Below are 24,251 nucleotides of genomic sequence, written 5' to 3'. Positions count from 1 at the left end.
AAATTTTGCAGTACAGTGAGGCCGCTGCACTGCAAAATTTGACTGCAGTCATTGTAAGAATAAAAAGTCTTCAGTCAAATGATTTAGTTTTTTTTTTTTGCTTTAACCCATGACATACAGCATCCAGGGTCTAAATTTGTCTCTCTTGCCTCTGCATCTTTTGATAGTCTGCTTTATATATTTTACAACACATATGATTGTACATTTATCTAATAAGAGCAAGTGGCTTTGGAAGTGTTGGAGCATGTCAACTACTGTTAAACTAATCTACATTTTTGTGATTACTCTGTTTAACCTTTATAATTGTTAATTTGTGAGGATTCGTGAAGCACAGCTGCTCGCTACTAGTAGTTGGGCTTATTTTATATCACTTTGTAAGCACACACAAAGTAATCTCCGCTGCGGAGTTTTGGTTGAAATAAACTGACTGAAATTGTTCATTTATATTACCTCAAACAAGTTGAAAGTCCCTGTAAAGGGAAAAAATATATATTGTAAATTTGACACATCACAGATGTTATTAACCTAGCCAAAAATATGCAGCATGCAGGGACTATTGATTTGTAAGCATGGCCGAACCCAAGTGCATAAGAAAGCAATGTTTTAGCCACACCCATCCCGTCCCCACAAAAGGAAAACTGAAATGTTGAAAAACATTTTAACCCTATATCGCCACAACTGTGTACTGTACTACACAGTTCTCAGTCCTTGCACGTGTTTCAGTAATTTATTTGAAGCATGCGGTAAATTCTGTAAATAGAGTAAATTGAACTATTTAGAGCGGGACCAGATCGACTCAATTTTAAAGTAATATTTATACTTGGAAGAGAGTAAAATAAAGTATTGGAAAAAATAAAATTTACTCAAGGGTTGAGGAGCAAACTCACGGCCTTCAGCTTGGGATACTGCCGATCTACTCCCTGAGCCAAACAGCTCCTGCTGTGTGTTAGTATATCTTAGTATAGTTAGTATATTATATATATATATAGTTAGTTCCTCAACCCTTGAGTTATTTTTTTTCTTTTTCAAATTTTTATTTTACTCTTTTCCAAGTGTAAATATTACTCTAAAAGTGAGTCTATTTGGTCCCACTTTAAATAGAGTCAAATTTACTCTAAATAGAGTTTACGGACTGACCTAAGGAAAACCACAAAGCTATAGAGTCAGATTGCTCCGACCTTTGTGTCAGTGATCAGAAAGATAAAAAAAATTGTCAGTGATTTAGTGAGTGAATGTCGAGTTTTTTATACATTGGACTTTATAATGGTGGATGTGTTACCTAGAAGAAACTGTTGAAAACCATCTTGGAGGGGATGAGGGCCTGACGAAGGTTTCTGCCACAGGCATGAGGTGAGGGTGAGATTAGGAACATATCGACCAAATTGAGTTCACCTTTCAACTTCACCACGACACACCAACACAGTTTGTTTCACTGCAGATGCTGTACCATCCCATGCGTTGAACTTCTTCTTCATTTTTCCCTCATTTGTGAACAAGACCCCAAGATACTTTAACTCCTCCACTTGAGGCAAGATCGCAGCCCCTCGGAGAGAGCACTCCACCCATTCCGACTCAGGACCACAGTCTCTGATTTGAAGGTGCTGGTTCTCATTCCAACTGCTCCACACTCAGCCACTAACCACTCCACAGAGAGTTGAAGATTGCAGTTTTATGAAGCCAACAGAACCATATCATCTGCAAAAAGTAGAGATGCAATACTGAGGCCACCAAACAGGACCCCCTTAACGAGTCCATCCCACGCTGGAAAGAAATCTGACTTGCTGCCGGCAATGCAGGCCAAACACGTGGAGTGAACATACTTTCTCAGGGGGGTTTGGTACCCCATACTCTCTACTCCCGTCCCAACTCCCCTCAAACGCCTTCACCAAGTCAAAACACATGTAGACTGGTTGGACGAACTCTCGTGAACGAGATGGCCAGTGACTTCCAGTGGCTTCACTTCTCGCGATAGCGAGAAAGCAGCATTGACTGTCCATTCATATGTAACGTGTTCATAACCACTTCAGTCAGTTCAAACCCAGAGACAGGAGATCCTGCCTCATAGTTCCCAAACACAGTTTCCTCATGGGAAGTTGTGTTCGTGTAATTTAGTAATTCTTCGAAGTATCTGCCGCACCGATTCACAACGTCCTGAGTCGAGGTCAGCAGTGACCTCAAACGTTAACAACAAAAATGCAATATCACTGCAGTCTGTTGCAAATCCATCCCATTTGTCAGATGGAGAATATAAACCTCATTTCCCTGATCACCTCTCGATTACTTCCTATTAGTCCTCTGAGGTCTGCTAATAGCTGCAAATAGATAGAGTGAAAGAGATATTATATATGCGCTTGTCTGCATTTGCATGAATGATGCTAACACTGCTGCTATCGATCAGATTTATTGGCTTGGGAGTTAATGGACTGGAAATATTAGTCTAGCAGCTACTGTCGACACAAATCTACAAAAGTAAAAACCGCTGGTGTAATGAACATGTACTGTATGATGGAAAACATAATCAAAAGGAAAGCTATATGCTGCCACTTTCTAAATATTTTTCTCAGTTGATAAAAATGGAAAAATATAATTTCTCTTGAGGTATCTGTGTTCTCATGACTAGACCGGTTCAAACATTTTGGTATGAAGTGGTTGAAAAGGTAAAGCAACACCACTGACTATGTAGACTTTTTTAACTAACTGTATAAGAAAGTGCCAAAGTATACAAAGCAATTGAGAGCAAACTTCTTTGTTTTTTTAACTAAAAATAGAAAAGGTCTTTTTCTCAGAAAAGGCAGTAGTTGTGCCTCAACCAGGTCAAATAGGTATCACAATTTTTCTGAGGATGTGTTTTTCCAAACCTATTTATTCCACTTTGGTGGAAAGAAAGAAAGTATAGATTTTAGTGCAGCAACCTCTTTTTTTTTTACATTACCAAAATCTCATTTTTCATCTCACTGACTTTTGGGAGAATTCACCATGAGATCAAATGAAAGCTTTTAAACCTTTGAGAGATACGGATGAGATATAATATTGCGGGCTGTCAAAAAGCAAACTCAGTGGAGTGAAAAGTCCTCAGGCTTAGTAGGTTGACATGGAGATGTTCTTATAGAAACATAATACATTTACACAACATGAATTTCTCAGTGTTTTCTTTGAAGTATTCAACACCACCTTTAAAACAAAGGTCTACATGTCATGAATGGGACATGAATATGAATGAAGTATGACAAGTCAGTGAACATTGAAAGTGTCTTTGTTCTAACATGTTAACATTGTCAGTCATAAGGAGGCAGAATCAGCCTGCCATGCAAATATTGTTTTTATTTTTTGTACTGCTTTACGCATACAACAATACCATCATTATACAGTAGCCCTTTTTTTGGTCGCATGAAACTACTAACAACTTACCTCACTTTTGTGGAGAAGATAATCATCATATTGCATTGTGATATACAGTATTGTAGCTCAGTAAATCTGTTAAAACTGCTTTGACTTATGGTTGATGGTTATTGCTTGTGTGGGTTTCAGTTAAAAACAAATGCTGATAATGATGATGGTTTGTGAGTTTGGAGTGTTTTACGATTGTATGGGAAAAGGAGAAATCAAGTGTAGACCGTTCACGTGTGAACCTGGGACTTTGTTGAGGACTGGAGCATGGCAGTCTCCTGGGAAGGAACAGAGGATATTGGTTGGTCAGCATTAGAATAGGCAAAGGACCAAGCAAGTAGTTGTCTCCATGGTAAGTCACCAGAATCAGGGGGTCAGAGTGGTACACTGTTCCTCCATTTCACATAGAGGTTTGGAGATGTTGATGTGCCCATAACAATGCTGGGAGATGTAGCATATCCACTTTTGCCATGGCTACTGAAGCCGTACCCTGAGAACCAATAGACAACACATGCGCAGCTTTGTTTTAGCAGCCGTCGCAGCAGAGCCCGAATGACTGTGGAGAGGGCATTTGGGCGTCTCAAAGGCAGGTGAAACGATGTGACTGCGACATCAACAATGTCAACACTGTCATCACTTCCTGTTGCGTGCTTCACAATTTCTGTGAGGAGAATAGTGAAGTGATACAGAGATGCAAAAAGACGGCAGTGAAGGACAGGGCTGTGACAGTGTCAGTGTGACAAGCTCAGAAGCCAGAGATTCTTTGTGCGAATAATTAGCAAGTCTATAAGCTGCTCAAAAGTTATCTTGTGACCTGACCATAACAATGTGCATTGTGTACCTGTGTTTATGCTGCAAATAATATGCAGTTGAACCATGAGAATATATCTTGGCTGGTTCTTTAAAGGTCCCTATAGTATGAAAATGCACTTTAGTGGGGGTTTCTGTCAATAATATGCATCCCCGGCCTGTCTACAATCCTACCAGGCATGAAAAAAGTAAGTCCACAACTGCTTTAGCTTTCTCCTCCTTTCTAAAATGTGTGCTTCAAACGGGCAAATTTAACTTCCGTGACTTAGTGACGTCAGAAAGACACGGAAGGCACTCGACCCACCCCCTTGGGTTAGTGGCACCACGTCTGGTCAAGGTTAGTCACGCCCACTGAAATTCGAGAAGCTGGCTGCGCCTTTCTTTTTCTCTCCCTGCTCGCAAATGCTCCGTGGAGAAGGGAAACATTGATCAGGAAAAAATGGTTGCTTCCTTCGTCCCATGTCTTTGAGAAGACAGTGGATTAATTGTATTTTTGAAGGACGTGTACCGACACCATTTCTCAAAGGACTGTATTGTTAGTGAAGGCCTGCTCAGAGCTGGATTTGCAACACGTTTAAACATAATGGATCGGTCCCAACAGTGTGATACGACTGCAAACGGGAAAGATGTAAGTTTAACACTTTTGATATAGCCTTCCTTCGTATCTTTTCTAATAAGAGATGTGCACCTTCTACCATATTACTGGTGTATTTTTAGTGCTTAAAGTGGGAGCTACATTTGTCATGTGGAGGTTGTTTGGTTACAAGAGGTCGGATATGATAAAGTAGACGGTGGTTGAATAATATGAAGCGGTTGCATCTTGTTTTGTCAAGATACAATCCGCGGTGGTTAATTTGCTGTGACTGGCAACTCGCCACCTAGTTGACAAGACTTTGTGATGCTAACCGGCCGCTAAGTGGTCTCGACGAGACGGCTTGCACGTTGCGACTGCGCAGTTGCCTTAATGTGCACATTTGTGTTATTTATAACCGCTTGTAAATGTCTACAAGCATTCACTGCAAATCTGAGACATTCAAGGCAAAATAACGTTCGCGGGAGATTTGCCGGTTACAGCATAATAACCATTGCCTAAACAATCACAAACTAACGCCACAACATAGTCTCTGTAGTAACGTTATGCTACTTTTTCTCAAGATAAAACATTATGCCACTTTTCCACATATTAAAATAGTTCTCAAATGTGTAAAATACACGTCTGTATTTTTCTTTTCTTTTGCTCCTATGGCCAGTCGTTTCCAGTCACAACATTAGCACGTGGCTACCATGACCTAAATCACTGCCCCTTCGAGAGAGAAGGGTATGGCCTAGGCGTGGCCTGGTGCAGCTATTTACTTAAAAGTGACACACCCGTAAAACAGGCTGTTTTGAACAGAGTGTTTTTTGGCTGATTTAGAGACAGCAAAAATATTAGATCAAAAGGGCTTTTTAAGATCAAGTTCATTGTTGTATTTTTTTGATGATCTCTCTCTCTCTCTCTCTCTCTCTCTCTCTCTCTCTCTCTCTCTCTCTCTCTCTCTCTCTCTCTCTTGTCTTGCCGTTCGTTATATTTAATATGTAATTCAAGCCCTAATTATAAAATTATGCACGTCTGGTATCACAACTGCATGTCTGATGTTCTAACAAACCATTCTACGAGTTATGATTACTGTAATTTATTGGAGACAAACATAGTTAACTCAATATGAGTGAAAGTCTGAACATCCTCAACCAGCCAAGGCTTAATCTAGTGGTTATGTAAGTCTACTTTGCTTCTACTGTGCATTGCACCAATGGAGCGCAGCACAGCAGCCTGCCGGCAGCAAACTTTTTCCAGGCTGACTCTCGTCACTGCTCGCTACAGAGCCAAGCAGTTTTTAGAACCATCTCGGAGGTGGTTCTGAAGTGCCCGTCGTCTGTCTGAGTTCACACATAGATCGCCGGGTGATGTGTTCCCATTCACTTGAATGAGAGCTCCAGCCACAGCCCTCAGCCTGAAGCCCCATCCATCACCCCAGCCCATGGTCATGGCTACCGCCTTAGGGATGGCGGCTTTGTTGGCCGCCGGAGGGCTTCGGACGTCGGAGAGTGAGGATGACAAGCCTTGACCTGGAGAGGCGGCCAAATGAATGACAGTGAGCTCGCCATTCTGAATGAATGAGCGCTTGCGGCGAGCTTTGTGTACAGGTCGCAAAATCAGGATCGCAATATTTCATCCATGGTGGTGCATATGAAATATAAACATGATTCAATGTTGCTGTAACATGCAAAGTGTTTGTACTGTATATATTATAATTTTGTCTTGGCGGAGGCCTGTTGTCTCAGTGATTTAAACCCGGAAATAGATTTTTCATCTATATGTGAAAGCTTCTGTGCATTTGATGGGCTGTACTTTGCGAAGTCGCCACATCATGCAATGGCAATTCATATTTTGAATCCCCGCAAAAACAGTGGAGCCTTACCACTCGTGAAATGTTATAGAACCGCACATGCTGTGAGTGTGCAAGCTTGGACAGTACAATTGATCCCGCCCCCATCCTGCTGCGTGCCTGTTGTCATGTAAATGCAATGGAGGCCGTCTGGTGTCGTGCCGGGCCGTGCGGTGTAGTCTGGTGCTGTGTTGTTCGGGAGTAGTGGAAAAGTGGCATTTGAGTTGCTTTTTCTGGGTGACAGTAAGACCACATATTTCATACACAATTATTAAATATATTAGACGTACTGTTGAACGTCAACATGCACAGTACTTGAGTAATTAAACACATATTGTCGATATAAAGGTAAACATTGTATGTGTGTGTATTTACTGGAGGCACTCACAGTGCAATACTTCTTCTTACCCATGTATTTGAACAGAAATTGCACAAGTTCAGCTATTTGACTAATTTAAGTGATGAAATCATTGACAATATTGGATTGAAAAGGAAAAGGAATATAAAGCACAGACCAGATAATTAAATAGAAAATAATGCACGATCGTGGGTGATAGGCGGTCTCCAATTGTCCAGGTCACATGCACGGCCGACTACAGCATCTGAAAGGGAAGAAATTGACCCCAGCGAGTCAATTTCTACTTCCACAATGTGCGTGTCCACCACACTGATTTTAATGGGAATAAGGGGAGCCGCTTGGATTGGCCATGAGTTGGCTGCATTCCATCTCACAATGGAGCACGACAAATCAAAACGCTCTATTCTGTCTGTGTTAGTCAAGCAAAAATACCAAAAGAAAGAGAAATAACCCATTTAGACTTTGTGCTAGGCTTGCACTAGGCATGAAAATCGGGCCCTTAAGTCATTCTGCGCTGTACACTCGTCATCTCACCAATCCCCTCACAGCTGACTGGGGGGGGGGGGGGGGTACTGAGTGAGAGCATCTGCACAATTGAAGAATATTTCCGTGATGTATGTATGAAGTCTTGATCGCCAATGTGTTGTTCACATGAGTTCACATTCACATGAGTTCTTGCAGCCCCAGCTGCCTCGCGTCGATGCTTTGGCTGGCTCAGGGCGACGTGTAGCCCCTCTGTAATTTTGCTCATGTTTGACAAAATGTGAGTTATGTAATATAAGTCACTTTGTCCTGCATTTTCAATCTGTTAGCCTTCTAATATTTACCACCCAAAAGATAGAATATGAATGTTTTGCATCATCTAAAGAATGTGAAATTTACTGGGCTAGGTAAAGTCCTTAACATCCTTTTTGAAGATTATTATCTACTTGTAACAAGTGAAGCATCCCAACACTTAATAACATTATACAACATTTATAATTTAATATTGTTTATCTTATGTGTTTATATTCACATATTGTTGATGAAAAGCATCATTCATGTCTCACTTCACGTCATATCATTTGTATTATAAAATAGCAAAGATTGAAGTCGTAATTTATGTAAAAAAATACTGTACAATTATTACAAAATTCCCATTGACTACTTACATTGATTTCTGGACAAGTCAATTTGGGCCAATTCACGACATAAAAAGTCATACAAACTCAGGTTAATTTTATTCATAGTATAAATCTCTATCCGATTATATCATCTGTTTTGATATGTAGGTGGTTTGAATTTTTTTGTAACATAACTACAGAACATCATGTAACTTGTTAGGAACTCAGATTTTGGAAAGGTGTGATACTGTTTTGTGTGCAAGCCTGATGTTGACAAAGAATGCTCAGCGAGTTTGTGTGTGCTCAGAGACATAAAAAATAAAGGGAGAACATTGTTAATGACTTTATTTTCCAGACTATAAATCACACTTTTTTTTATAGGTTGGCTGTTCCTGCGACTTATACTCCGGAGCGATGTGAAATGAATGAATACATGAAAAAAATATACCGGGGGAATATAATTTAACAGACAGCCACAAGAGGGCACTCTAGACTTGTACTGTAATATACTACAGTATACATATATATATATATATTTACTTAAAATGTATGCGACTTATACTCCAGTGCGATTTATGTATGTTTTTTTCCTACCTAATTATGCATTTTTGGCCTTGTGCGATTTATAATCCGGTGCGATTTATAGCCCGGAAAATACGGTACTTAAAAATAGAATGTAAATAAATGAAGCAGTTTTTACCACTTTTCTGCTGCGTCAGCATACTGGTGTACACACTTTGTGATATGTTTTTAAAAGGGTGAATATGAGGCTTTGTAAAGCACTTTGGACAACGTATGTTGTAGATGAAGCACTAAATAAGTGTACACAATTTACTACTTACCATTTTGATTAGATTTTTGTTTGTTGGATTTGATGTGTCTTTTGGGAAAGGTAAACAGTAAATGGACTGAACTTACATAATGATTAACTCATTCGAGTTGATCCAGAACTTCTTTTTTAAGTCAACATGAATAGCAAATGTCGAGTTTGGGGGCGAGTCCGAACATACTGCTTCTATAAACTGAGCCGGCCTAAACTCGACAGTAAGCCACCACGGCGCCACAATATTAGTCATTCTTAGCAGATGATAAAGAATACATGCTCGTATTGTTATATTATTTGTCTACATTTGTTGTTTGGCCATATGAGTTTAACTATCCATTGCACAAAGGGATAAACCCCATGACACAGATGCTTTTTGTTAGCCCGTCTATGGCTTTTTACATTATGTATTAATATAAAAATAGCAGACTTTAACGCAAAGTTACAGTGTCATGAATAAACGAACAGCCGGCTTGCAAATATTACACCAAGAGCACAGCGATGACTCACCAAAGAGGTCACAACGGAACCTAGGACAACATCTAAAGAACTGCAGGCCTCCTTTGCCTCCGTAAATGTCAGTGTTCATGACTCAACAATAAGGAAGAAAAATGACATCCATGGCAGAGTTCCAAGGTGAAAACCGCTGCTGACCCAAAACAACGTAAAGACTCGTCTTAAAAAAACAATGCAGTACATCTGAATGATTCTAAGACTTCTGGGAGAATATTTTATGAACGGATGAGACAAAAGCTGAATGTTTTCAAAGGTGAAAGTCTAGATATATCTAGCCTAAGTGTAATACACCAGAAAAAGTCATCATACAAACAGTCAAACATGTTTGGTGGTGGTTGTGTAATTGCCTGGGGCTCAATTGCGGCTTCAGAACATCAACGACATGCAATTCATTTCCCTGGGTGTCAATTACATGCACATTTTTGCTATCCGTGGGCCGGCCCGGTCCCTATCACCCACAAATAACATGCATTAAAATGACGGGGAGGTCGCAAGGAGTGCCAGATCCGGTCAGAGTTGTAGCACAGGGAGGAGCGACAGAGGGTAAAACAGAGTGAAAGGTCTTGGACAAATGGGTTCAATATCTCCTACTGTCACTGATACAAAAATTGAAGGCTGGGTTGATGGATAAGTCAATTTCAACTGGATCTCAGAGGGAGCCACTTCAATTAGTCTCCCACCACTTCCCATGTATATAAATAGTTCCACAATAAATATTTCTTCAGGGAGGGATAGCCATAGTAGGCTATAGGATCACATTTATGCTCCGCCAGCTTCTATTTTTGAGAAAATATTGAGGTTTAGAGGGGTTTTACAGTATGTTTTCAAATTGAAAGCAAAAATAATACGAGGTAAAATGTGCCTGTTCAAAAAGTAATTTGAATGTTCAATTTGAGCAATTCTGCTTAAATGCAAATATGGTAATTCATCAGAAACCCTTAAATGATGAATATTTATATAATATTCAGTAAGTGGAGATATGAAGGCTGTTAACTTCACATTATTGGTATGTGTCTTCAGGTTAGATTCTATTTTCATTTTATTTGGCAGTTTAATTTATGGCCTCCTAAAGGAAATCAACTAATTTACATATAACCTTATCAGCAAATAAGAAGTTCTTTGACCTGACACTCAAAGTCCCTGATTGACACTGTGTTTGTGTTAGTGCACTGTTAGCAGAAAGGCATGGAACATTCTGGATGCATTTTGAGGGTTTTATGGTACAATTGCGCAAACAGTCATAGTTGGAAAATGTTATCAAATTGTTTTGACAGCATATTAGATACAGTTGTGCTTGATTTACAACTGTAAATGTACAAAGCTAAATGTTGCTAAATGACCTAAAAATGCTATGAACCGTCACCAAAATTCACATGCACATCTCTACTCATGTCAACTTTAATCTCTAAAAAAATAAAACAATTGTCACACTATTTTGGATTTTATGGTCATTAAGCCTTTTTCTCACCATACTGTGCGCTCATAAGTGTATGTTAATGTTCAAGCACAATTGTGGCAAGAGTATATGCAAAGCAGAAAATTCTGCTGACCTCATCTGTTAGGCTTAAAGAATTGTAAATCAACCACTGTTCGTAGGTAAACTTTATGAAGAACTCTGGTTATTCCTACATTTGAAAAACATAGTGTTTACCATTTAGCATTGTATAGTACACTGATATTGCTTCCTTGTTAATTCATGAATTATGTTTTGTACCTCAGTGGCATAATATCTAGAGCAGACACCTCTATATAGACGTGTGGTTGGAGTTTAGCCGATTTTTGTGTGTGCTGTATGGTGGCAGTGAAACTTGACTCACTTCACAACAAGCAACAATTTGCCAGATGGAACTTCAGAAAAAAAATCTTCCAAAAAGAGGCTTCTAGATGTATTTTTTAAATAAAGTATTTACACTAAAAGTGGTAGTTTACTTTCAAATTAAACATAAAACAACCAGAATTACACAATTTCTATTAAAAAACAAGCTAACTACATTGCCTTAAGAATGGCCCGCTAGCTTAATGCTAAACAGGCAGGGGAAACACTGGCCCCTGCTTTTGACAATCTGACATTTGGTAGCGAAAGTGTACGTTCTGTTTTTGCTTTCTCGCGTAAAAGAACAAAACAAGAAAATACATCAAATGTCTCCTTTCCTCACTGGACAGAACGTGTCACTCTCTACAACATACGACCGGCGATATCGGTGTCTGCCTGAAAACGCGGCAGAAAAAGTTGAAATGAATTAGTTACAATGCACATTACATTTTATTTGACTAGGTTATTAAAATAAATATAATAGCATGCTGTTTGTTGAAACCGGGTTCACTTGTTTGCATCTCTGCCAATACGTACTTAGATAATTAAATTAGTAGTTATGTTTGTTATGTTTCATCCCATAGTAAGAGATACTTTTTCACAACTCATATCAGCTTTAATTTAATCCAAACTATTTGTGTCTCACCTTTGTGAAGTTTGTGAAATGTATAATTAATATACAGTAGATAGAAATGTTTTCATTTTCCAAGATTGCACTACACACTAGTGTACAAAAATATTTTTGTCAACACACATTTTTAACCGGATTAAAACTAGACCCAGACTTGACTAAAACCCTCATTAATAAACAATAACTGGGACTAAATCAGTATGCATTTTCAGCGACTAATGAAAACGAGAGGAAAATGTACGTCACTTAATAAAAACTGGATTAAAATCTATGGACATTTTAGTATATAAGCAAAGACGAAACAAAAATTACATGATTTGGTAAAATCTTGTCTGTGCTAATCTGTCACTGTCACTTGACACACCCCCTTTCAAATCTGCAGCTAACGAGTGCAACATTCACAAACACATGGGACAGACGAGGTGGATTCACGGTGAACGGTTTAAAAAAAATCAACTATAGTTATAACGTAACATTAATCCAACGGCTATCATGTTACAACAATAATGTTAACCCAACTGATAACTAATGCTGGCTAATTTACTAGCTTGTACCATGGATCCATTGTAGCCACTTGTTGATATACTGTAATTGCGTGTGAAGTTATTTTTCATCAAAAAGATGAAAGAACATTTTATGTGATATAGTTTTAGATCCAAAATTCAACATTATCTGCTGACAAAAAAACCCATACAGAGGTAAAATGATTGTCCTGACTAAAACTAGACTAAAATGTTGACAGTTTTTGTTGACTAAAACTAGACAAATAAAATTACGTTTTCTAGGACTAAAACTAAGACTAAAATGCTAGATTTGTAGTCGACTAAAAGTTGATTAAACATAAACGGGATGAAGTTGACTAACTATGATAAAAACTAACAAGTGTGATTAAAACTGGACTAAAACTGAGACTAAATAAAAAAATGCCCGATAAAATTAACACAACTACACAGAATGTAGAATACACTTTGTTGTTGTGACACCATTCATTCATATTTGGATGGTTTCAAACAAAGCATCTTATAGTAAAAGATAAAATAGTGGGATATGTAATCATGCAATAGAGAGTTTTTATCTGGCTCAGATTTTACGATATCAGTAAACGCGACAGACTGTAAAATAGATCTCTACAGCCTTCCCCTTGTGTATTATGTCCTTGGGAAGTCATGTCGGCAATCGAAACTTTAGGCTCCCTCATCTGTGCTTTCTCCTTCATGGTGAAATAATATCGCAGTAAGTAAAAATTGCTTTCTAACTTTCATTTTACTTTCTCCTCTGTTATTTGTATCACCATCTCGTGATAACAACAGTGTTTCTTGTAAAGCTGATTCGTTCTCAGATAAACTCATTTGTCATCTCAATTATTTGACCAAGGTGGCTCCAAGATCAGATCCTTTGCGATCAATGCAAAGCTTGTAAGAAGACACCTGCTACACTTTCACTGAACTGTGCTCTAATTATCAATTCAACATTGTTTCAGGCAGCGAGCGGCAGCGAGTTCATTTAATTGAGTTGTCACTGTTTTGTTGAGGCTGTTCCCTATCAAATAAAGATGCATGTAAGATAATTATATAAGTTGTGTGTAATTGAAAGGGTCAATAGGCAACTGCAAAATGTGACTTTCACAATTAAACATGCTTCGTTGCAGCAGCAGCACAAGAATTCAACATGTATTCACAAATAAACCATGGCGTAAACAGAGCAGCAGAGCGCTCATTGTGGTAACTTTCATGACAATATACTGTGCCGTAATTTGTGGTCGTGAGTATCATCACTCTGCTGTCACAGCGAGCTGATGTCTACAGCTTAAATTAGACAATACGGAGCTTAGGGTCAAATGGTGAAGAGGATCAAGTAAACCACTGCTACTAAATAATGGACTACTAAATATAAATAACTCCTAACGCAACCCGCTCCCGGCTACTGGTCGAACTCCACTTTGATGGTTTTCAAAACAGTATATTGTATCATAAATAAATAGAGATTATCTTTTCCAGGGTCAGACTGCCATCATCTTAAAACATTTAACAGTACGAGGAATTTTCCAAGTAGTTTAAGCCTGTAAGGTCAAACAAGTATAAAAATAAATCAACACATTATAAACAATTAATCACAATTAACACAGTAATAATTAACCATAATAATAATTATTATTATTTTAATTTTAATATGAATCACACAGTGGGTGCTTAATGTTTAAAAGGGTTCTTCTGCTTCTTTGTAATTAAGGTTTTCCAAAAATCACCATTTTGAAACATACTACTTGTCACAAAGGGGTGGAGGACCCAAATGCAGGGAGGCAGGAGAACCACAGCTGGGATGCATGTAATACTGAACACAATTTATTTAACAAAAACACGAACAGGAGTACTGGGTAAAACTCTAAATAAACAAAACCAACAACGTTCTGATAAGACCAAAAATCAGTAACAACAAAACACAAGAGTGGTGACAGTGACAATGATCCAACAAAGACTGAACGGAACCAGGAAACTAAATACAAGCCAACTGACAAGACACCACCACCAAAAGCTCACCTGGTGACAACAGTGGCTGTTGCATAGCGCTCTCCAATATCGTAGGCGGCCATCATTTCTGTTCACCGTGAATCGACTTTCATCAGAGAACAGCACTGAGGCCCACTGGTCCCTCGTCGAGCATAAATTCTCCCTCACCCATGAAAGACAGTGAAACCTTTGCCTTTGGTGGTGTGGTTAGGTACCCTTGCAGGTCGTCTATCACGCAGAACACACTGATGTAAACGGTTTTGAATGGTCTGACGTGACACTTGTGTTGACTTGAGTGGAATTCACCATCTCGTTTCTCATGGCATTGTTCACAATGTAGCGGTCTACAGTATGAGATGTGGTCTCTCAGTATCTCTGTTGCAACCTGCTGAATATCACTCTCCTGTTTGAAGCATCACAATACTCACAGTACTGTTGATGCATTGTTAGGTGTTGTCTTGATCTCATGATGTCAAATTGTGAACAGCATGATGAGGATGACTGTTTAAACATCAGCTCAGGTTGTTGCTGGGGTCGGGTGCGCTTTCTGGCCCCGCCGGGTTGGGAGAGGCTCTGCTGGTCACTCCTTTTAACTCACTCCACTAGTTTTGCACAATACACTTTGTAAATAGGCTCATAGGGCAGCTTGTTGGGAGTTTGGTGGCCGGGCGGCGGCGGGGGCTGGGCTGTGGTAGGCTCCATGGTTTGCTTTCCGGCCGGTGGCCCCCGTGCCGACTGGGGGTTGTGCCCTGGTGCTGCCGAGGCCTGGGGTCTCTGGGGGGTTGTACTTACCCTGTCCTGGCCGGAGTCGAAGGCTCCCCTCTTTGGTGGAGGTTTTCATGCATGCCAGATCCACCACACCAGCATCTACCGAAATTCAAACACAATCTGCTTCTTCCTCTGGTTGCTGAATCGGTGGAGGCTGATTTCTGTGGATCTCACTCGGCTTCATTTAATCCTTCCTTCCTTTCTTTAGTCTTTCCTTTGGTCTCTTGAGGTCTCTCTAATTTGTTGGAATTTATATGCTTCTGGGGTTGGTGAAAGATTCTGGTTTGTAAAACCTGTGTAGTCGGTGCTGGATTTCACTTTCCTTTCTTTTCTTTGATCACTCCTTGGGTCTTTTGACAATTTCACGACTATCGGGATTCTGAAGCATTCGGTTTAGGTGAAAGGTATGGGATTTTTAATAGGTTTCAGGTGAATTAATGAGCACAAACTCACACGCACGCACATATGCAGACACACACACGCACACGAGAGAGAGCAATGATGGTGACATGTTGAATCGGTAAGATTACCGAATGAACAATACTGAGCTCTCTCAAAAAGAAAAAAAAAGATTAAATGAATCTGATTAATCACATTCTAGAATTTTGATTAATCACGATTAATCACTTAATTAAAAAGGCTTTTTAATCAACATTTGTTGCCCGCCATATTTGAAGAGCACCTGTTGCTCGTTAAAATTATTTCGACATTTTATGTTATGAGGACATATTCAATGTTTTTTGCTCCACTACACACTCTCATGCTCCTCTTTTTCTAATCAGTTATTTACTTGCAGAATTTAAAATGAACAAATATTCTGAATGTCTTACGCACACATTTATTAAATGCATGTAGTTATGGTTATTGCTCAAACACCAACTGCTACCTTTAACGTCACCATCCGCTGTCAAGATCAAGGATCATCTGGGGTCAAAATTAATAGTGCGATTAATCTGCGTTAATACATGATTAATGCGATATTTTTTTGTGATTAATTAATTAGTTAACGCTTTAACTTTGACAGCACTAATATATATATATATATATATATATATATATATATATATATATATATATATATATATATATATATATATATATATATATATATAAATTAAACACTATGACCCTTATTCTCGTGGCCCGGCACAAGTCTAGTGCAAGCACGGTCTAATTAACCACTACTACAAACACAGTGTTTAAAAACTATGCAAATAAAACTGATCTGTGATCTTACCAAAAAAAAAGTTTTTGATGAGAAAAACACTTCACCCAACCATATACAATAACCATATACAATACTGTGTTCTTTTATCACCAATTAATTTTTTAATATTTGAAGAACTGGGGGCAAGAAGGCATGACTGCCCCATTTTAACACATCCAGTACTTGTGAGGCTTCTGATGTAATGCAGTAGGAAGTGGCAAGATGAAATGAAGGCCCATTTAAAATGTGCAGTATGTAGCAATGGCTATAAGGTTCGTAGTACTCTACGTAAATCATTGATATCAATTTGGCTGCCTTATATTGCTTTATTCATAACACTTTCTTTTCTTTCTTGCAGAGTCGAAAACATGCCAATAAAGTGCGACTCTATTACATGTTACATCCAGTGGATGGAGGCTGCCCTCCCAAGAAGCTCAGGACAGACAATGTAAGTTATTTATGATATATACATCACGTCCCTCGTCTGAACTCACTGAGAAACACGTGTTTCATGTCAGATCTCATCTGCCAGAGTCACATTAAGGGTTTTATTTTGAATGGATTTTTAACGACCTCCCTCAGTGTCTGAGTAGCTAAAAGGCTGGGGGCTACTATTCTACTTGTAGTCCCATACATGAGAGTTAAGCATTAACCATCCTAAAATTAAGAGGTTTTTAGACAGATGTTTCTTTTATTATACTTTTTTTCCCTCCAGCTTTTTAAGCAACATATATATATGTATATATATATATATATATGTATATATATATATATATATATATATATATATATGTATATATATATATATATATATATGTATATATATATATATATATATATATATATATATATATATATATATATATATATATATATATTGCTTTAGTGCATGTGGACATCATACCAGCAGTCACAGCTTCAATCTGGACTTGTGTCAATATCAGTATATCTATCAGCCAATCAAGATCAGGATCAGCGAAATTGTGAACATGTTCAAAATTTGAGGGAGACACCCAAAACGGTTTGAGAGTATAAAGAGGGATTGAGAGTGTCTTGCAAGTATCTATGCAACGTTTTACAACACTGAAGGAAGCCTGCCGAAAAAGCAGCACCCTCGCAGGCCTGTGCTGCTCAGTGAGATACGGACTATAGAGTGGTGGTGCTAACTTGCTTGCATGGCGCCATGTATGTGTACAAACTTAGTAATAGTAAAATCCTAAATTGATTTGAAGACAACTGTTGTTGTTGTACAAAAAAACTTAATAGTACCTTGAAGAAAAGAAAAAAGTGCATGCTATATTTAATCAGCCTGCTTTAATATTTTCATGTAAATGAGCAACTGCATTATACAATAAAAACACTGAAATCTGTATGGAATCATGAACAACCATTTACAGTAACAACCCCAATGTTTCATGTTAGGGCTGCACAATATATTGGTAAAAAAAATGTCGACATCGTGATATTGGCCAATGCAATGTGCATATCGCAGACATGCAATAAGTTTCTTATTGAATTTTCTGCTTTTATCTGATTTTGACCAGTCTAGGGTAATTAAAATTAACTATGTTGTACAGTGGTGGCCAAAGTCGGTTCGCGAGGGCCAGAGTCCTGCAGGTTTTGGATTTTTCCCTTCTCCAACACACCTGAAGCTCATCAGCAAGCTCTGCATAAGCCTGATAACAATCCTGTCATCATAGGAAACAGGTGCGTTGGAGCAGGGATACATCCAAAACTTGCAGGACTACGGCCCTCGAGGACCGACTTTGGACACTACTGAAGCAATACATTGAGCTTGCTTATTTTGCTGCATGAACAAAAATCTTTCATTAGATGATCATTTTATAATGTAATTTCTTTAGGTACATGTTAAATATTGCAGTAATATCGCTATCGCTATTTTCAACAGGCATGTTTGGAAGGATGGGCAATAAATCAAATAAATTCCATTAATTGTCATTTTAAAAATGGAATAGTTGAAAATGAGCTAAATCACAAACTCAAATTTTGTCTTCTGGTGTATTAAAAGCTGTTCTTATGATTTGTTACATCCAAATGTTATTGATTTTTTGCACAAGTAGCATAATGCGTGGTTGACAAGACATGTTTACAATAGCTGCCAACAACTTACCGTAATTGTGGCATTTCAGCACAAACTATGAATGTTAATTTTATGTTAAAACTGATTTAGAATCAGTATAAAGCTAGTAACTTGCAGTCAATTTTGTGATGCTTGATGATACGCAAACAAACTGGCAGCACTATGTTTCTAATTTAGTACCACCTCATTGTTCCTTTCATCCTCTCATCCTCTTGTTTCTTTTTTGTGTGTGCCCTGATCGCTAAGTTTCCTTCATGTTGATGTGATATGGTGCACAGCTCATTACTACTGAGGCACGTGCCCCAGTAAAAGGGCGAGTTGAGTGGGCGTGTAGCAACCACAAAGTGGCAGGTACAGGAATGATGATTAACAAATCCAAGTCACGACACCATTGAAATTTTGCGTTTTAGCAGGCATTTTTCTTTGAAAGGCTATATTTATGTAAAACTACATAAAGAACCAAACAAACCAAAACCATGTCACAGACTCATTTGACCCATAAAACAATGGGGGAAAAATGTATATTTTTGATTGCATGGGACTTTTTTAAGTACCAATCCTAAGTATTGACAAAATGTAACAATGGATCAATTTGAACCCTCCTTTGTCACTCTAGATTTATGTTAGGTCTGATTGCAGCCCTTGTAAAACGGACACATTTCTTGATGAGACGGGACCTCCCTTGTAAAATTACACAGATGTGATGTGACCAGGGTGTGCATATAAGGTGGCACTGTCTAAAAATACACACGGCAGCATTGCCTACAGAGACTGAGACAGTGCGTACATTCTGGCATGGCCCAGCATCTGGACCTTTTTGAGTTGATGACATGTGACAACTGTACACGCTGCTGGTCATTTTCGTTGCTGTGATAACCTGCTTTCGGTCGGTTGGGGTGGGAATGTCGGTCAACTTGTTGTGTTTACACCATTTTTGATGGCTGAAATGGATGAAACAAAAAAACATGCAGAAAAAACATGACGTGCGATGTCGGCAAATATGAAAGCAAAGGTGGCATCACCTAAATGAAATTCTAAAAACATATGAAACCTCAGAGGAACTGTTAAAACATTTAACCCACAAATGCTCACAATGTATATTATTTGATTGTTGCATTGGACTGTTAAATTAATTTAGTTTAGAGCTATAAAAACTGAAATGATGATCCCTTCACCTACTCTGATCTAAAGGATTAACTCCACAAGTGTATTTTATTTTTTGTAAATAGTGTAGTTTTAAGTTGCCATTGTGTATCCCTGGTATGTTGTTGTAATAAGAAATAAAAAGTGAAACCTGAAAAAAAAAAAGGTGTATTCCGTTATATTAAAAAGACATGCCTGCACCTATTAATGATGAACTTAGCCTAGATGTAAGTTCATCCATGAGGTGATGGGTCGGGAAGAAAATGAGCACCAGGGAAAATTAAGTACCAAGCAAACAACCTCTGGTGCTCATTTGAGGACCGCGCCAACATTTTTATTTGCACCCCTGATTATTACTATTATTATCATCCTATTATTACAAATGTGGTACGTCTGTCTAACGGTCGAGACGGTCTGGGCTCTTATTTTGGCTTTGCATGTTCTCCTCGTGCTTGCCTGTGTTTTTTCTCCGGGTACTTCCACTGTCATTCCAAAATTTCCCTCATTGAGCGTGAGTGGTTGTTTGTCTATATGTGCCGTGCTATTGACTGGCGCTCAGTCAAGGTTGGATCCACTCAATAGTCATTTGGGATACGCTCCAGCTAACCTGTAACTCTAATGGATGGATATTGTATTTCAATATGTCTGATGACTACTTTTTCTTAAAGTATGACTGATTTTGTTTGCACTAAACTACTACTGAGAACTTTTTGTGAAAGATTGATTTTTGGTTGTGCCACCATTGGCATGTAAAGAACATTGCCTGTTAATTCGTCAACAAGATTAAATTCATCTTTTGCTCCACACGGTAATAATTGGCTTGACATAACAGTTGCTATATATTCTATGCATCAACAACAAGTTTGCTTTCAACAAATGTCCTTTCATATCAAATAAAATCATCAGGGGAATTATTGTTTTGTGCAAGGCTCATTTATATATATTAATTTGTAAGACTAATTATCACAACTGTGTACTCTTTGTGGCAATGTTGAGGTGGCAACAGTCTCAAAGAAGAATGTATTTAAAAAAAAGTATTTTTCATAATTCCATATATTTTGAATTGGTGAGTTGTAAATCAGTGGTCCTCAACCCTGGTCCTCGGGGACCGGTATCCAACCTGTTTTCCATGTCTCCCGCAGCCAACACAGGTGATTCATATCATCAGCTAATTAGCAAGCTCTGGAGAAGCCTGATAACGATTCCCACCTGTGTTGGCTGTAGGAGACATGGAAAACAGGCTGGATACCGGTCCCCGAGGACCAGGGTTGAGGACCACTGTTGTAAATGATGAAAAATACAAAAATAAATAAAAAAATAAAAAAATAAAAAAGCCAAAATACCTTGAAGAAAAAATCCAACACTGGAAACAGACTCACTACAACTGTGAAAATAACATGACAAACATGAAAACAGGACAGGAACAAAAACAGCAACAAGCCTGGGCCGACAAAGACAGAAAGAAACCAGTTAAAGAGCCAACGAGGAACACCTGGACAAGACGTGAGAAGCTGAGGAGGCAGATTGATTAACAGACGGCACAAGGCTGTTGACAACAGATGGAAACAAAAACCTAACGAGCAAGACAAGACGTGAACATGAAACACAAGAAAACAGGACATACCATGAAACTAAACTAAACTAAATATAAACAACACAATAAAATAACACACGATAAAAACACAGATCATGACATCAACACTGTCTAATGGTATAGAGTCTTTTTGTTTGAAGCTCTCATTTATTATCCATCTCTATCCACTTCATAACTATACATTGAAAGCAATTATTATTCTTGTGTATGCTGTTATCGCTTGCGTTGTTAATTGATGCATAATTTCATACTTTATCAAGCAACAATGATATCCACTGTAAGTAGTCATCTGTGCGGGTTGATGTGATTATTTTCCCATCAGTTTATTCAAAGGCCGTCTTCCGTTAAATCAAGCCTCCAGTGTTGCCACTGGATCCCGGCGGGGAGACAGAGCAGTCTTCCTGGAGATGGCACAGGTGTCCGACGCTGCCTTGACGGAATAAGAAGTGACTGGAGTCTTATGCTTCATTGCCCTAACATTCCCTTGAGCAATTTCTCACAGATTGCACACTTGACACACTAACATTTTTATGAGGCGCTCCCATTTCATTTCTATATTCAAATAGATGATGCATATTTGAGGTGAGTAATATTAACACGAAAGGGGCTAGCCCAGCAATATTATATATTTGACTGTACCTTATTGCTGTTTTTTTCCCTAAAACTCTTTTTTTATGATTTTTGAAAAACTTAACTTAATATTCACAAGGTCCACCGCAATTCCAGTGCTCAGAAAAGCACACAAAGATTTGTTTCAATCTAGTGCACTGAATATATTAGGTACAATTGTACTGAGTCAATGTCTGTAGAAGTGCTGCTAACCTTTCACACTGGAAACGTGGAAGCTTAGTTCTATAGAAATATCTGCATATGTATGCAGACATTCAGGTTAGAGGCCAACTAATCTCCCATCGGAAAGCAGGAACATTTTCAACTTTGTAAGGATGCTGGTGTAATGATGCAAACTGCCATTTTTAGACACACTTCAAGCTGCTTGTCTCAATTTTGCATTCACCTTAAGCAGGCTTTATGTCACAGCTACTTGGCTAAATATTCCTCAATGCTTTTTAGGAGATTTTAATGGAGAATGTTAATGCATAAAATACTGCATATTTCTGTTTGATAAATGTTACTTGTATATCTTTCTATATAATGAGCTGTGTTCAATCTGAAAACGTTCTGCACTCTCTCACTGAAGTGATGAGCAACATCAACAGACAACTCATGTCAGTAAACATATTAGCTTTTATATGGTTCATTAGAAGAGCTGAGCAGGCAATTACCACAGCTGTACATTTTGCTGAGTCAGTGTAGCTGATCAGAAGTCCCTCAACTGGGTCATCCAGTGGAAGCCTGCCATTCAATATTCTTGTGTATAGATACCTTCAGCTACAGATACATTCTGGGTTAGGGCTATCATTAGTTTTTACATATGTATGGCCATTAATTATGTGCAAATTGCTGTGTAAAATATTGATGTGGTTAATCATTCTTTTAAGATAGCAACACTTCTTCCTGACAAAAATATGAAACCATAACATGGATAATTGCAAGACATGATGAAATCACACGAAGTAGCCCTGTTTAATTCATTGTTGTTTAATTCATTGTGACACACTATATGAAGTTGGCATTGAATTGATCTCGTATAGTATTAGTACCATCTGCTGTTTAATGCGCGTGTGTGAGTGCTGTAGTGGCCAGTCTGAGCAGTGGTTTGCCCTTTCCTGTATGCACAGAAATAGACTACTTTGTCTGCTCAGACCGTCTTTTTATCCTTTCTTTGCAGGGATACCCTTGTACTCCGCTGTCCTATTTCTTGTACATGTGCCTCAGGGGAGATGCACATGAGTAGTCAGTGTTTCTTGGCTTCCAAATAAGGCTACTTATATTCCATGCAGAAAGCCAGACTTTAGGCGCTTTTCCAGCTTTTCCATGGCAGGTTCCAGAACATCCTGGCCCCTCTCTGCCCCGGCCTCGCTTGGCCTGGTCTGGCCTCTGCTACTCACAATAGCACCAACTGGCCAAGGAATTACCAAAGGCGTCAATTGAGGCGGGTTTATAGCAGGATCAACTGAACTGCCACAAGATCTCACGAGACTTGGCCTTGGTTTTGCGGTGATTCAAAACGTAAAACATAGCATAAACAGCACACATATATTGGGTCTATTGCTGTCTAATGTTTTGACATTGTCAATGTACGTTATTTTAGTAGATTGTGTAAGCTACTTTGTTTTCTTTTTTTTGCCTCTGAATGTTGTTAACCGCTGTTTGTTGATGCTTAGAGATGTTGTCTTTCTTTGTGTAAAGCACATTGCCTTGTGTATGAAGTGTGCTATAGCAAGTCCCATCTATTAATATATCCCCACTTTTGTTTTCATTGTAGACCATGTCCTCTTTCTGTAGTAACCTGCGTGTTTCTTGACTGACACTGTGTAGTGTGCTCTCATTCACTCCATTCAAATGAATGGATCCAGCTACGTTCACTTGGCTCACAAAATCTTTTACGGCAAGTTTTACTTATTTCATCCACTGGTACATATGAAATTATAGCATTGTTTTTAAAACACAATATTTGTTGTATTTTTATGACTTGGCAGCGGTCGGCTCTTTCTTGTACGCTTAAAATCAGGAAATGGGCAGTTGAGCTCCTTGCAGCATCGCTTAAAGAAACACCTACATCTGTCAGCCAATCAGATGACAGCGATGTTACAAAGCCTCACATATTGTATATTATCATTATTTCAATTATTTCTGAGACAGATAGTCTGGTCTTGCTTTTGTCACTGGAGGGAGGTTGTTAGTGTCTAAGTGTGTAACAGAAAACAAATGTAGGACACTGCCAAGGACAGAAAGAAGTGATGGTGTGTCTGTGTGTGTGTGTGTGTGTGTGTGTGCATGTGCGTGTGTGTGCGTGTGCTAGGTAAAGAGGGGTTTTCAGAATGAGTCACAGTGAACCACAGAATAACACACATTGCAGTAGAGTTGTGTGTATATATCTTCTCACACATATTATATACAGTATCTCACGGTTAACGATGGCGAGATGTCACTTTCCTCTCAG

At 38.6% G+C, this 24,251-nt stretch overlaps 1 protein-coding gene across 1 annotated transcript in view; it reads left to right on the top strand.

Moving 5' to 3' along the window:
- The window catches only part of zmat4a (zinc finger, matrin-type 4a), an 85,782-nt gene that overhangs the window by 17,558 nt on the left and 43,973 nt on the right, over nt 1-24,251 (top strand). Inside the window, exon 3 of the mRNA XM_086077229.1 lies at nt 16,708-16,797. Coding sequence (XP_085933355.1) covers nt 16,708-16,797 — 90 coding nt within the window. The remainder of the gene's footprint in view (nt 1-16,707; nt 16,798-24,251) is intronic.

The sequence above is a fragment of the Leptonotus elevatus genome, chromosome 5 (assembly GCF_054856555.1).
Source record: "Leptonotus elevatus isolate MCC_2025b chromosome 5, RoL_Lele_1.0, whole genome shotgun sequence".
Classification (NCBI taxonomy): domain Eukaryota; kingdom Metazoa; phylum Chordata; class Actinopteri; order Syngnathiformes; family Syngnathidae; genus Leptonotus; species Leptonotus elevatus.
This window is presented reverse-complemented; position numbering and strand designations above follow the sequence as displayed.